The sequence below is a fragment of the Jaculus jaculus genome, chromosome 6 (genome assembly GCF_020740685.1).
Source record: "Jaculus jaculus isolate mJacJac1 chromosome 6, mJacJac1.mat.Y.cur, whole genome shotgun sequence".
NCBI lineage: Eukaryota > Metazoa > Chordata > Mammalia > Rodentia > Dipodidae > Jaculus > Jaculus jaculus.
In genome coordinates, this window is record NC_059107.1 from 63,734,986 (window position 1) to 63,749,469 (window position 14,484).

At 47.2% G+C, this 14,484-nt stretch overlaps 1 protein-coding gene across 10 annotated transcripts in view; it reads right to left on the reverse strand.

Moving 5' to 3' along the window:
* Positions 1-5,022: 5,022 nt before the first annotated feature.
* Positions 5,023-14,484, reverse strand: part of Dysf (dysferlin) — a 258,409-nt gene continuing 248,947 nt past the window's right edge. For all 10 annotated transcript variants that reach the window (XM_045151445.1, XM_045151441.1, XM_004668296.2 and 7 more), the window contains 4 exons: positions 11,597-11,775; positions 10,270-10,379; positions 8,606-8,753; positions 5,023-5,226 (listed from right to left, as the gene is read on the reverse strand). In XM_045151445.1, the coding sequence (XP_045007380.1) occupies positions 5,188-5,226; positions 8,606-8,753; positions 10,270-10,379; positions 11,597-11,775 (476 nt within the window). In that variant the 3' untranslated portion in view covers positions 5,023-5,187. The remainder of the gene's footprint in view (positions 5,227-8,605; positions 8,754-10,269; positions 10,380-11,596; positions 11,776-14,484) is intronic.

Here is a 14,484-nt window from a genome sequence, read left to right on the forward strand (position 1 = left end):
TAGACGATCACATGAACCTAGAAATGAATACAAAATGGAGTGTGTGCATACACATATGTGTGCTTATATCTATGTGTGTAGGTGCATTTGTGTACCTATGTTTTGCATGTTTATATGTATGTATATCTATGTTTGTACATGCTTATAGCTGTGCATGTGTGTTTGTATGTACTTGTTTGTATCTGCCCACGATAGGTATGTATGTGTTTTGTATATTTATGTGTTCACATGTGTATGCATGTTTATGTACATGTTTGTATATTGCATATTGGGTCATGTGTGTACTTGTGTAAGGATGCATGTGTGTAAACGTTTGTGTGTGTGTGTTTGTGTGGGGTATCTGTATGTATATGTTTGTATGTGTGCAATGTAAGATTCCCTGAGGTGGCTCTGAAGTTCTGACTGTTGAGAGGACTTGCATTCAGCAAAGAGCAAAGTCCCTTCCAGTGCCACTGTAAAGGAAGCAGTGTCCTATGGAGAACTGAGATGGTTCCAGCCCAGCGACACAGGCCAGGGGGCCAATGGGCTACCAGGGAAGCTGAGGGACCACTGGAGAAGGGAGTGAAAGCAGAGGGAAGAATGGCCAGCAGCAGGGCTGATCAGGGTTTAGGACAGTGGCAAGCTTTCTGGGATCTAACTGCCTGAGGAACAGGGGTAAGGGGAAAGGCAGAGGCTCTGGAATTCAGGGAGGCTGACAGCTGGGCATGATCCTGAGCAGAGGTCCTGATGCTGGGATAAACAGCAGCACATCCAGGGATAGGTGAGAACTGGCATTCCAGGCTCTGGTGATGTTCTGTGTGGGGCCTCATAGAAAACAGGACTGCAGGATGCTTTCCATGTGCAACCCTGTGGCTGCTGGAGGGAAGAACAAAGTAAGGACCTCCCCAGAGGGGTGCAAAGGGAATGAGAGCCTTTGAATTGTGGCACCCATGAGTCATCCTGAGGGGATAAGTCACTCCAGCTCAGGGGGAAGCAGGGCTGGCCAGAGATTCTAGAATTAGCCACCTCTAGGCAATTAATACTGTTGAGGGTGAGGTTGCCTAGGAGGTCTGCAGTGTGAGATCAAGACCAGGAAAAGAACACTAGGGGTTTTCTAGACCCATGGAGAGGGAGGGAAAACCAGCAACCCAGCGGCTGAGGAAACCTAGGACAGCTGATGAAGAAATAGTGCACTCACACCTCCAGTCACCACCAGCTCCAGCTGATGCTGAAAGTTGTGATTGTGGTAGAGGGTTAGGAAGGACAAGTGTTCAGCTACTTAACAACCAAGGATAAGGATGGTATCCCTGGGTGAATTAAAAGAAGATGCCACTTCTTCCAAGTAATTTACTTCTATCAGAAAAATATAATGCACTATTATTAGAAAAAAAACACTTTACTGCCATCTGTGAGAAAGTTACTATAATACTAAGCACATTATGTCTTAGATGTGCTTCTCATGCATGGCTTACATACAAGGGCAGTGGAAACAGGTCTCAGGAACAATGGAACTCCCAACAAGGATACCATATCTTAGTCCAACCAAAGGTGGCTGGAACCGTAAAGAATTATGATACTACAGGCAAAACATCTGGCCTGGAGATGAGGCAGTTCCAGTCTTGGTTCATTCCCTCCCCATAGACTCATCAAGGACCAGCTCCCTCCCCTTCACTCTGCAATCCCATAGGTGTTAGCTTTCTTCCACAGGTGTACGCCATCATAATCACAAGATGATCTCCATTGATCCTGTCATATTTCCTCACAAGATTAAGAGGCAAAAGATGATGTGTGTTCTTGTGCAGTTTCATCGGGTAGAAGTCCTTCCTAGAAATGGCCCAGCCTCCTTCATCTCTTCACCATCTTCTCATGCTTGACACACCTTTTCCTAAACTTGTCAACAGTAAGGGGACTACTTTGATTTGATCACAGTGGATAGAGTAGTGGATGGAGAAGTGAGGGTAAGGGAGGATGTGGAGATAACAAATGGAAAAGACTCTAGGATCTTTATGTAGCAAAGCAGAGAGATCCCAATTGCAGATGGACACAACATATTTGAACTTACTTGTTCCAAACTGGCCTGATAGATGGAGTCACTCAAAAAGACAGACAAGGGGGAGTCACTTGTTGCTTATTTCCCATACCACCAACCCCAGAGCCCCAGGCCAAAGGCACTGTCTCCATGCCAGGGCTTGCAAGACCAGCCTGCAACATTTATTTTGCACTGGGTGATTCTTGCCTGGGGTTCTGAGGGTGAGAGAGTGACTGTCTTGTTCTCTGTTTTGTACCTTGCTTAGCTGCTGTGGATGCTAGGGGCATCCTCCACTCACCTCAGCAGTTCTGACCATCCAAGTTGTCTCCTGGCCTTGCCAGTGTGCAGGAGGGTAAATTACGGAGTAAACCTGCCCCTGCATGAGAGTTGCTGCCCTGGCCCACCCACATGGTAATTCTAATGGATCTTTGAATCTGGAGATAGTCTGTCTTTGCACATTCTGTTCCTTCTACTTTCTTTTCTATTCTTGACCTATAATTCCTACTCTTGTTCAGGATGTTCCTCCAGCTCAACCAGGCACACTGGCAGAGCAGGCCATATTTATTTTGCTCAATATTATATGCTCAAAGTATACATCTCATGTTCTTCCCACTCTTTTGTTCTATATATGTATGTATGTGTGTGTGTGTGTGTGTGTGTGTGTGTGTATGTATGTATGTACGTATACATATATACAAAGATTTTTCATGAATGAATTATCACTTCTGGCTCCTGAATGGTAAGCCAGTCTTATAGAACAGCAAACTTCCAGCAGCCACTCAGCATGCTGAGCACCTGTTCTTCAACTTTTGTGACCACAGGACATCTGAGACTTGGGTGAACTTCCTGGTCACTCTCCAGTGGGGCAGTCTACCATGGGGGTATATACGAAAGTAGAATGATTTTTTTAATGTATGCATGCACATGTGTGCACATTCCTGTGTGTGCAGGTGCGTGCTTGTGTGTGTGTGTGTGTGTGTGTGTGTGTTTGTGTGGAGGCCAGAGGACAACCTCAGTTATCATTCCTCAGAAACAGCCTCTACCCCTCTTTGAGACAGAGTCTTTTACTGACTTGGAGCTAAGCAGGTATTCTAGACTGGCTGGCCAGCAAGCCCCAGAGAACATCCTATCTCCAGCTCCCCAGTGCTAGGATTATAATCATTCACCACCATTGCATATACATGGGTCCTGGGAATCTAACTCAAATTCTCATGTTTGCAAGGCAAGCACTTTGCTGACTGAACCGTGTCTTCTCTACCTAGAATGATTACTTGAACATGATTCTAATCAAAGTCACTCCAACTTGGTGTCCTGGTCTCAGCATGAAATTCTTTATGGCACACACGTTTTTCCACCTTACCTTGCCCTTCCTTCTGGTCCCTCTCCTCCTCCTCCTCCACATGACCACACCATGAACTAGCTGGGTCAGTGGGACTCCATGACTCTGCCTCCATCTCTGCTCTAGAAACTCTTCTCTTGGCCAGTGTACAGTCCAACCCTGAGTAACCAGTGCCCCATGAGAGCATCTGCTTTCCTATCCCAAGGGTAGTACACACTCTTCTGGTGGTTTTCCAGAAGACACTTTCCCAGTCTCCCTGGGAACCATATGGAACCCACTGCTGCAGCCTCAGAGCACACTCCAGACCAGTCACATACAGGGAGTACATACCATATATGCTGTGCATGTTCACTGGACATGTCTCTCTTGGTTATTTGCTCCTCAGTCACCCTATCCCCACACCAAGAGCTTTGCCTGGTAGCCTGTACAGTCCCGGGAAGCAACTTCAAACCCAGATCTAGGAATACACAGACAAAAATCAACCCTGAGAACGGGGCAGAGAAAAGAGCAAATCTGAGTCCTTGGACAACTTTACTATGAAATTGGATCAACCCTGCCTGAATCCTAGTCCTTCTTCAAGCTTCATTTCCAGAAAGCCATCAAGTTCCCTTTACTACTCTCTTCCTTTCCAAAGTTGACACTGCCTCTCATTCTCCAGAAATCAACCACTAATGTCTCACACCTTCTCCTATGTCTTTGATACTTCCTAGTCAATAGCTTCATCCTCCCCACCTTCAGGTATTCTCAGGTCTCTCCCTCATCTAAACTCCCTGGCTCCTCAGAGGCTAAGCAGATTCTTGGAAGACTACTGCCTCTCCTACCACACACAGGCGAGCATGGTATAGCCTCACCGAGGACTCACCAGGTGGAGCTTACCAAAGAGCTTGCAGCTCTGTCCCTACTATGAGTTCTGGGTGAGATGTGGCCAGGTTCAGCTATCAGGGCTTTGGGCCCAGACACCCAGTTTCTTGGGGCTCAGCTTCAAGCAAGTGTCACCTTGTACCAGCCCAGTCCTCCCAATCAGGTAATGCCTAGCCTGCACCACACAGTGCAGTGAAGGGTCAAGGGAGCAGGACAAATCCCTTGGGGCCTAGGGCCTGAGTCAGGGTAACAAACTTGCAGAAGAAACAGAGGAACCCTCCTGGTTGACAGTGTTCCAACCTCTGGGTTGAGACAGGCAGAGGGCTCTCTTGGAAATCTTAGAGCAATACTTTCCAGCTCTTTAGAGTTTTCTGAGTATGGTCCGGCCATTCCCATAGATTCAGTGATTCCTGCAGAAAATTTCAGACAACTAGCCAAGGCCAAGCTTCATCCCAAAAGGAAAAGGTATCTTCCCCACGAAGATTTTAAAGCATGTGAGGAAGTTGAAGAAAGGAATCCCAGGGCCATCCGCAACAAGGTCAAGGACAGAAGCTGAGCTGCCTCCCCTGCCTGAACTTCTTACTCCTGAACAAATGACAGCTTCAGGAGGGGGAGGGGCTGAGTGGGGGTAGGGAGAGCTCTGGAGAAGATAATAGGCCAGACACCAAACACCAAAACCCTCCCTGGCCCTGCCTCTGCCTCCAAAAGCCTCAGCCAGAAATGTACACACCACCACAGCAGCACCCACATGTACCCAGGCACATCCCCACGCTGCTAACCTGACTCAGGGACTAGATAGAAAACAACACAAAAATTCTTTGGTTCTGTCTGCTTTATACTGACATTCAAAAAGGGCATGTGTGAGGGAAAAGAGATGAAGGAAGAGAGGCAATCAATCCCAGGGCTCGATGTCTGCAACTCAGGGAGCATAAGCACCGCACGGGCGGGGAGGCCGCCCGCCCTCCAGTGCTGGTGGTCCTCAGCTGAAGGGCTTCACCAGCTTCATGGCAGCATAGTTCTGCAAGGAAGGAGGAGGCAGGGTCACAAGCAGGGTAAGCTCCTGTCCTGGAGCTGAGGGCAGAGCTGCAGGCAGAAGTCTGGGCTCAGAGCTCCCAACCACCTACCCACACCCTGCTCTCCCTACCTGAAGTCCTAGGCTAGGCCCTAGCTCAACTCTCATGCACCCCAGCCAATCATGCCAACTGCTCGCACCCTCCCACCTGGGGCACCACTACCAGAACTGTCCTGTCTTCCCTTCATGATCCAAGGCCCACTCTCTAGTGCCAAGAAGGCTCTGATGGCTGAGAACCTGACAAGGAAGCCTGCCCTGGCTATGTCTGGGAGCTGGGAGCAGGGCCGCTATTCCCACAAGGCAGGCGTGCGCACATACACACACAAACACATACACATATGTGCGTGCGTGCACACACACACACACACACACGCACACAGGCATGCACACATATGAGCACACATGCACACATACACCCACATGCGAACTAGTGCCCAACCTCACCAAGCCCCTGTCTGGAAAGCTGAGTGGGGATGGGTGTATGGGATAGCCCATTATGAAAGCTAGTATGGAATGTGTTGCCTTGCTGGTTGCAGAACTGACAGCATTCCCTCCCTACTGCTCCTCTAAAACACCATGAACACACACAACATAACATCAGGATCCTAATTGGGACAGTATATTCCCCAGAGCCATTCTTGAAAGCCAACCCTGGAAACAATGCTGGCCCTCTTTCGGCCAAATTGCCTCTGCTACCCCAAGCTGGCCCTACTCCCAGCAGCAGGTGAGAAGGGGCTAGAGGAATCAGACAGGCTGCCCCTCCTCTCCCCATGACTTTCCAAAGGGGCAGGGGTTGGACTAACTGGACTGGACTGGACTGGAAATGGTTGGAATAGGTCCTCTGTTGTCCAGCCTGAAAGCAGGTGAGGGGACCAGGTGACCAGGTGACTTGGGTGGTGAGAGGCAGAACTTCAGGTTGTAGCCAGATATGTGAGCCAAAAAGTCTGCAGCTATACCCTAGCTGGCTCCCACATGCCCACTCTGGGAGGAGTGCAGGGTCAGTTATAAACAGGACATTCTCCAGAACTCAGGAGAGTATTGCTGCTAAGGTACCAGGAGCCAGGGGACAGATAAGAGCTCTGCAAAGGCCCCCATGCATGCTCCTCAGCTGCCCACAGGGATGAGCAAGACCCATAGACTGGAAGGAACTGGCAATCTCCCTTTCTTTGCCACCTGTGCCTAAGGCCTAGGTCTGCCACGTACATGCCTCACAGGGCTGCGCCCTGCTGGCCAAGGGCTGGATTAGGCAGAGAAATGGCATTAGAGATGCCACTTAGGGAAAGCTCCTGCCTTTGGGCCCTTGAGGCAGGGTCTAATCTTGATAGACAGTGGCTCTGGAAAGTGAAGGAACATGCCAACCACACAGAAGCCAGGGGTGACTTAGTCCAGCCCCTTCATGAGCAGATGGGGAGCCCACTGCCAGGGTCACAAGAAGTCATGCTGAAGCCTGTATCCCTGCACTCAAGGACACAAAGCTCTGTTTCCTCCAAAGGCATTATTCTATCCTCACTGTACCCAAGGGTGGATTCTCTTTCAGCTGACCTGGAGCCAACTTGAGACTCTGCATTCTAGTGACTGATGTGGTTGCTTCTCAGTCGTGCCTCCCACCAGGCCCTCATTTTCTGAGGCATCTTGCCTCATCAATTCCTTTCTCCAAACTCCCTTCCTGGTCTAGAAATCTCACTTAATAAAGCTTCTTGCTGGGTAGGAGCCTACCATAGCAAATAATATGACATGGTCTGAGCCAAGCCTAAAAAGGGGAAATATCTCCACTGAGCCTTGACAACCCTGGCTGGGTGCAAACACTAGGCAGAAGTCCCCGCACCTCTCTAGATCCAGACCACCCCCAATGGCAGCTCAAACCACAAGAAACTGCACTTGCAAGGCTCTTCCGTGGGCCTTGACATCTGTTTGTTATCTTGTCTTGCTTTCCTTCAAATGGCCCCTGACATCTTATAAACTTCATCTCTGGCAACCTGAACATACCTGTGACTACAGTCAGGTTTGGCCAGTTGGCCTCAGCTCTTCCTACTGAGCACAGGGGCCACAGCCAACTAGGAGGCCCCATCCCACTCTCCTGGTCACCGTGGCCATGGAGGCAGCTGGGGCTTGGCCAGCTCTTCATGGTTTGTGCAGATTGAGGCAGAATAGGTCGTGTGGTTTTGACTCTTCCTCTTAGCACTAACACTAACCAGGCAGCCGGCACTGAATTTACAGTGGAATAATGGGGCAGGCGGACCCGGGCCAGGGCTGTCCACCCATTTTCCCTTCCTGCTAGGGTCTCAGAATGCACAGCACACCTATGTTTCAAGGGGACAATGCTCTGGGGCACTGTCCAGGATGCAGTAAGGACCTTAGTGAGGATGGCAGCAAGACCTGGCAGAACTGCAGACAGAGAGCTGTAGCCTAGAGTCAATTCCTTCTCTGGATAAGTATCTCTTTGCCATAAAAATGAACACATCTAACATCTGATTACAATATTCTCTTACTTTTACAAAGCAATAAACTGTTCATTTTAAAGGTTTTTTTAATCTAAAGAATTTGAAATTTGGTAGCTGGGCCTGGTGGTGCCCACCTTTAATCCCAACACTGGGAAGGCAGAGGTAGGAGGATCACTGTGAATTTGAGGCCAGCCTAGAATTACAGAGTGAATTCCAGACCAGCCCGAGCTAGAGGGAGACCCTACCTCAAAAAAAAAATCTATATACATTTTTTTATGAAAATTTGGTGACACCCTGAAAATATCTTCAAGGTATTCAAGGTATGAGGGCTGTGCATTGTCAGGGGGCCCTTATGAGCTGTGAAAGGGGAATGCAAGTGAAGACAGAAGCATGCAAGCAGAACCCTGGGAGCAAAGGACAAGCAGCCCTTGAGGTCCTGGTGACCTCTGTCGGTTGGCTTCTTTACAGTAAAGGGACCCCAAGTATGTAAATTGCCAGTAGGAGGCTTCTGAGTCAGGCCCCTGCTCATGCCCCTTTCCTTAGGCCTACTGACCCGCTGAAGGAGGCAGGCACACCCTATAAAGGCTCTGGGGATCTAGCAAGTGCTGCCTCTGAGGCAGGGAACCACCAGGGCTGCTCTGCTCCCTCATGTCTTACCTTCTGGGCCCTGCCCCATGCACTCCTTCAGCAGGCTCCCTGCCACCCCAGGCCCAGGGGCTTCCCCTTCCAACAGAACCCTGGATTTCTTAGGTCAGGGGCATGTTCCATGGGAAAGGGTACCCAAAGACAAGGCTTTGCCTCCCAACCAGACCAGTGACTCCCAGGACAGAGGTCACTGATCACCATCTGGCTAGTTCGCAAGTCCTCTGCCACAGGCCACTCACCGGGAAGGCATAGACAAAGACACCTAGGAACAGCAACAGGATGAAGAGGGTGATGAAGAGGATGATAGCGCAGCGGAAACGACGCCACAGGATGAACTTCATGGTCTTATACGGGGAAGTAAACCACAGGAAGGAGGTGTCCGGGCGCCTGCAAGGGAGACTCCAGGATCAGCAGAACACCCCCCACACAAGGCAGTCTGTCCCACATTCTCACTTTGGAATGCAGGTCGAATAGCCCTGGCCCTGGTGGAGAGCACCCCACCTCCAGGCCCTGAAACTCAGGCCTGAGTCAGCCATTCTCCCACCCACGCCGCCCCCTCTTCTTGGTGCAGCTGAGCTCCGTCCCCACAGCCCTCTTCCCTGGTGACCCAGGACTCAGTCACTAGATCGCACACACATGAGAGCAGGACTGAGCCATTCCAGTGAGGACCTGGCTCCCAGATAAACCAAGTCACGTATTCCCATCTGCACTTCCCCGCCTTCCGCCACTGTGATCACAACTGGGCCAGACTTGGGGAAGACGGTGACAGGAAAACCCAGGTTCCCAAACAAGAACCCCAGAGCACTTCTCTCTCTCAGCCTTACAACTCAAATCTCATGCAAAACTGTGTCTGGATCACAGCCTTGTTAAAAACCTCACAGTACACCCTGGGTCTTGTAGCTCTCTTGTTTCTCCATCAGACCCGAACATCCTGGGGTAAGGCACCACTCCCTGCTGCATGGGCCCAGTGGCACACAGACATGTGAGTCACCTGACAAAGCATGCCATGGGCAGTGGCAAACACAGAGATGAGCCCCACCCAAAGCACCCTCACAATTCCCAGGAACATCCTCCAGAGTACATGCACCCACAGCTTGCTCTGTCTCCCCAGGTCCGTCATGTGGAGAATACAGACTGGTCCTCCCATTTGGTACATGGAAAACCCACAGGACACTACCAGACTGTCATGAAGCACCATGAAGCATCACTACATGATTGCAGAAGGTCTTGATCAGACTCTGGGGCAAGCTGGAGAATTTCATCTTTCCCTTTCTTAGTGGGAATGACCTATTTGACTGAGGTGAGACGCTTCTCATATGTAGAACAGGGGTGGCCACACAGCACAGAATGTCCAAGCACATCGTAAACATGCCACATGATAGTATGGTTGGCACAAGCCCCATAGGAATTCAACAGGGCCTGCTTCTTTTTCCCCTTTTTTTTTTTTTTTTTTTTTGTTTGTTTTTCAAGGTAGGGTCTCACTCTGGTCCAGGCTGACCTGGAATTAACTCTGTAGTCTCAGGGTGGCCTTGAACTCACGGCAATCCTCCTACCTCCGCCTCCCGAGTGCTGGGATTAAAGGCGTGCACCACCACGCCCGGCTCTTTTTCCCCTTTTTGTTTGTTTTGGCTTTAAGCCTTTGTTTCTTTGACTTCTGTTTGTTTCATTTTTTCTATGTACTTCAGGCTGGCTGGAACCCTCAATCCTCCTGCCTCAGCTTCGTGTGCGCTGGAATGACAGGCCTGTACCAGCATGTGAAGCTTCTTGAACCAGCCAAGGAGCCCAGTGCTCCCTGAATGGGGACTGCTGCCCATATCCCATGAGCCCGAGAACTTTGTCGCCTCTGCATAACTATACACTAGGGGTCTCCTGGATGGTAGTGCCTCTGCCTCCTGAGGCTGACCTTGGATCCTCAAGCTTCGGGTTCATGTTGGGTTCATCCCGACCCTGGCCGGCAGGCCGTTCCTCATGCTCGCACTCACTGACGATCTCCAAGGTCATTTCCAGCTTTCCCTACAAAGAAGGAATCTGATCAGGGCTCCACCCAACAACCTACAGATGAGCTGGGTTGCTACAAACATAAGGGCTATGTTGTTGTCACTATTTTTAAAATGTCAGGCTATTCTAATAACAACAGCCTTTAGAAACTAGAATGACATAAAGGAAGGGGCAACGGGTCCACTTGTTCCATGTGGAGACAAGTGTTCTAGCATTCTTACACATCAGAGCTGCAAGTACATGTAATAGCATACTGTATATGTAGCTCTATGGCTCATTTTTTCACTTAGGAATACATTTCACTATATAATTATATATCCTTTAAAGTTTGGTTTTTAATGACTGTAAAACATCCCATAGTTGGTTGACCATAATTTACTTAGTAAACTACTTATTTTGGCTCACTTATGTTGTTTCCAACTCTTTGAAATTATAAATAATACTGCAACAAACATCCCAGAACCTAAATTTTTAATTTTATCTGGTTATTTCTTTAGAAGAGAATTTAGAAGTGGGAAGGCTGTGTCCAAGGGCATAAATAATGTTGAATCCCATGCTGTGTGTTACCAAATTGCTTCTCCACGCAGCAAACCACCGATCCTGTCAAGAAGGAAGTGAGTTCTGTCCCTGAACCTTGCCAGCCATGAAACTTTCTATGTTTAGGAAAATATACTGCCCAAAAAATTACATTCAAAAATATTCTTTTACTGAAGGATTTACCCTCTTTTTTCATGTTTAATAGACTCTGTTTCTGTGAATTGCCTCTGTATATGCTTTTCTGGTTTTCTCTTGGGGTGTTCACATTTCCTTGCTACATAAAGATGTTTAATTCTGAGGGCCACTTTTGTGAGGAAATGGCCAGGGATTAACTTCCCTCTGAGACTTCTGTGGACTGAGAGTTCCCCCGGTTCCTTCAGTAGCCTCTAGAGAGGACATCATATGCAGGAGAGTTGAGAAAGGATGGTCTGCTCATATGGGAGAGGCAAGGCCTCTGTCATCCAGCAGGAAACCCCAGTCACTGTTAAAGCCATCTTTCCATTTATACTGGCTTCCCCTGGGATGTGAACTTCCAAGGAAAGGAAGGCTGGGATAGGAGGGAAATGAATGCCTTGGAGCACAGAAGAGGAAGGGGACAGTGTGTGTGTGTGCGTATGTGTGTGCGTGTACGCATCGTGGATTCCATAGAAGGAACCATACCATGCCCTACACTGGGCTGGCGTGAGCAGACTTACCGCCAGGATCTTCTTGTCAGCTTCCTCGGCTGTACATGGCCACCAGCCCTTCACTGACTTCTGCTCAAAAAGGGAAACAAACCCTTCTGGATGAAATGTGTCATCCAACTGGTCCATGGAGCACTTCTCAGCTGTCTTGGCTGGCTTGGGCATGCGGTTGAGATCCAGCTGCAGGGCGCCTGCCACAAAGTGGAGCTCTTAAGAAAGTTTACAGTCACTGGCCATCTAGGGCCATGCTGAGGCAGGCAGCTGCACCTCCTCAGCTTCTACTCATGGCTTAGCCATTGAACAGTTCCCAGAAACTCCCAATATAGCCCCCACTACCTCTCTGCACAGCTTCCCCATTCCTACTCATCTATTAGAATCTAAGCAAAGCCACCCACTTCATCAGTGTATCTGCATACAAACCCTTCACATACTTATTGCCCCATACATCCACCCATCCATTTTTGACATGTGTGTATGGTATACATGCATGTGTATGCATGTTCATGTGTGTGGGCAAACACGCATGCAGATGAATGGGCACATGTTTACTTGCTTGTAGAGGCCAGAAGGCAACCTTGGGTGCTATCCTCAGAAATACCATCCCCTTCTTTTTGAAACAGGATCTCACCAATTAAAGTTGACTATTTGGTCGAGAATCCTTCTGTCTCCACCTCCCCAGTACTGCAATTACAGGCATGCATGATCATGTCCAGAATTTTACATGAGTAGTAGGTATCAAAATCAGGTACTTACAGTTGATATGCAAAGACTTCACCCACTGAACCATCTCTCCAAGCCCTCTTACCCATTTTTAAGTTTTTTTTTATTATGGGAAAATATATATGTGAAAACTTATCCTCTTAGCTATTTTTAAATGCATAATTCACTGCTCTTGAATACAGTCTCACCACAGCCATCACCATGATTTCCAGAGTTCTCCCTGCCAAACAGAACCTCTGTGCCCAGTAAGCAATAGTGCCCACTATCTCAACACCAGATGTTCAACTTCTGTCTCTGACCTGTCTTTCCTAGTTATGCCACACATATGTCCCTATGCATCTGGTTTACCTTACTTAAAATAATGTTTTCTCAAGATTCATCCATATTGTAGTGTGCATCGGTAATGTCTCTTACAGCTGAATGTTTATCCATTCACTGCTGATGGACACTTGAGTTGTCATCACCTGATGATGACTGTGAATAATGCTGTGTGAACATTGGCATTCTCGTGACTTGTCTTCATTTTCTCTTTTGAGACAAGGTCTCATGTAGCCCAGGCTGGTCTCAAACTTATGATATAGCTGAGGATAAACTTGAACTTCTGATCTTCCAGCCTCTACCTTCCCACTGCTGGGATTACAGGCATACACCAGTATGCCAAGTTTATGTGGTACCTGGAATTGAACCCAGGGCTTTGTGGATGCTAGGCAAGCACTTTATCAATGAAGCCCTATCCCCAAGTTTTTTTTTTCCTTCTCTTGTGCATATTCTCTAAAAGTCATTATCAAATCTGCTCAGCTATTTGCTGAGCTACCAAACTCTTCCAGGAAGTTTGCATAGTTTACACTCACTCCTGCAATGCACAAAGACTCCAGTCTTTCCATGACCTTGTTTGTAATTTTCTGTTTTATTATTACTAGCAATAGTTACCAAACTAGAGGATGTGAAATAGTATCTCACTATATCACTTAACAGTCTTTCATCTAACCATTTAGTCATCCAAGCAGCCATCTTTCATCATCTGCTCACCCATTTTACCCATTATCTCCCTATATAACTTCAGCTATTCCATTAGACTATATGCAAATGCCAGTACTTAATTACTTTTGGCCTTAGAAAGAACAATCTCTGTGGCCATAGTTAGTCAATCAGAACAATGTGATGGAGTCTCTGGTACCTGAACCTTGATTACTGAAGGGACTATCTGAGAAAGAAATTTGTTTTGATACTAAGTTAAAGAAATTCTTGGATGTGGTAGAGAGGTTGCCTAGTTTGGTGTGAAGTGCTGTTACTGTAACTGAGGGTTGCATCAAATTATTTTCCAAGTTTTCTTTCTCCTTGTCCATCTATCTACTTCCCATCCATATCCCTCTCTAGCTGCACCTGCTGAGCACTGTGTCTACCTGCTGACAGAGTGGTACTTCTTTCAGTGTTCAGCTCACTATTAGTACTCATCTGACTATACATAGGGTTCTAATATTATATTAGCTAAGTATCAGAGTATCAAATCACATGTACATACAAATTATCCCAGCATGATCTACATAAAATACATGGAAGCATAGATTATCTCTGGATGGTGATATTATAGGTATTTTACTATTACTTTTGAAATGAAAAAGGAATAAATAAATATTCAGAAGCTATAAAACATAATTAAAAACATGGTCTAAAGTTGGAGAAACAATGGGGTTAAATATATTACTTGCTAATGGTTTAAGTTTTATTTTTACAAGTAAGGAATATGCTTGTTTCTTTGTTTTTAAAGCTGTTTTATCACTCAGGAAAAAAATCTATTTTCTTTTTGAAATAATTTCCTAAAACCTTGTTCCATAAAGAATAAAGTCTACAAATAAAAAGATTTCATAAAAGTTCAAAACTCAAATGAAAAACTGGGAGACATTATTCGCATTGTATCCTTAACATATACAAAACTCTGAAAACCAGTAAGACAAAATGATCATATCAAAACCATGAAAAGAAATAACCAATAATATAGAGTATCTTGTGAAAATGTGCAGACTCTTAATGAATCCTGACTTCCTAGGGTGAAGGAAAGCCATAATCAATGGCCTAAAGATGGATGCCTAGGAATGTCACTGATGGTGGGGAAGCTAAAGATGGCCCCAATATCTTCCAGCAGATAAACCAAGCAAAATGAGATCTATCAGTGTGGTGAT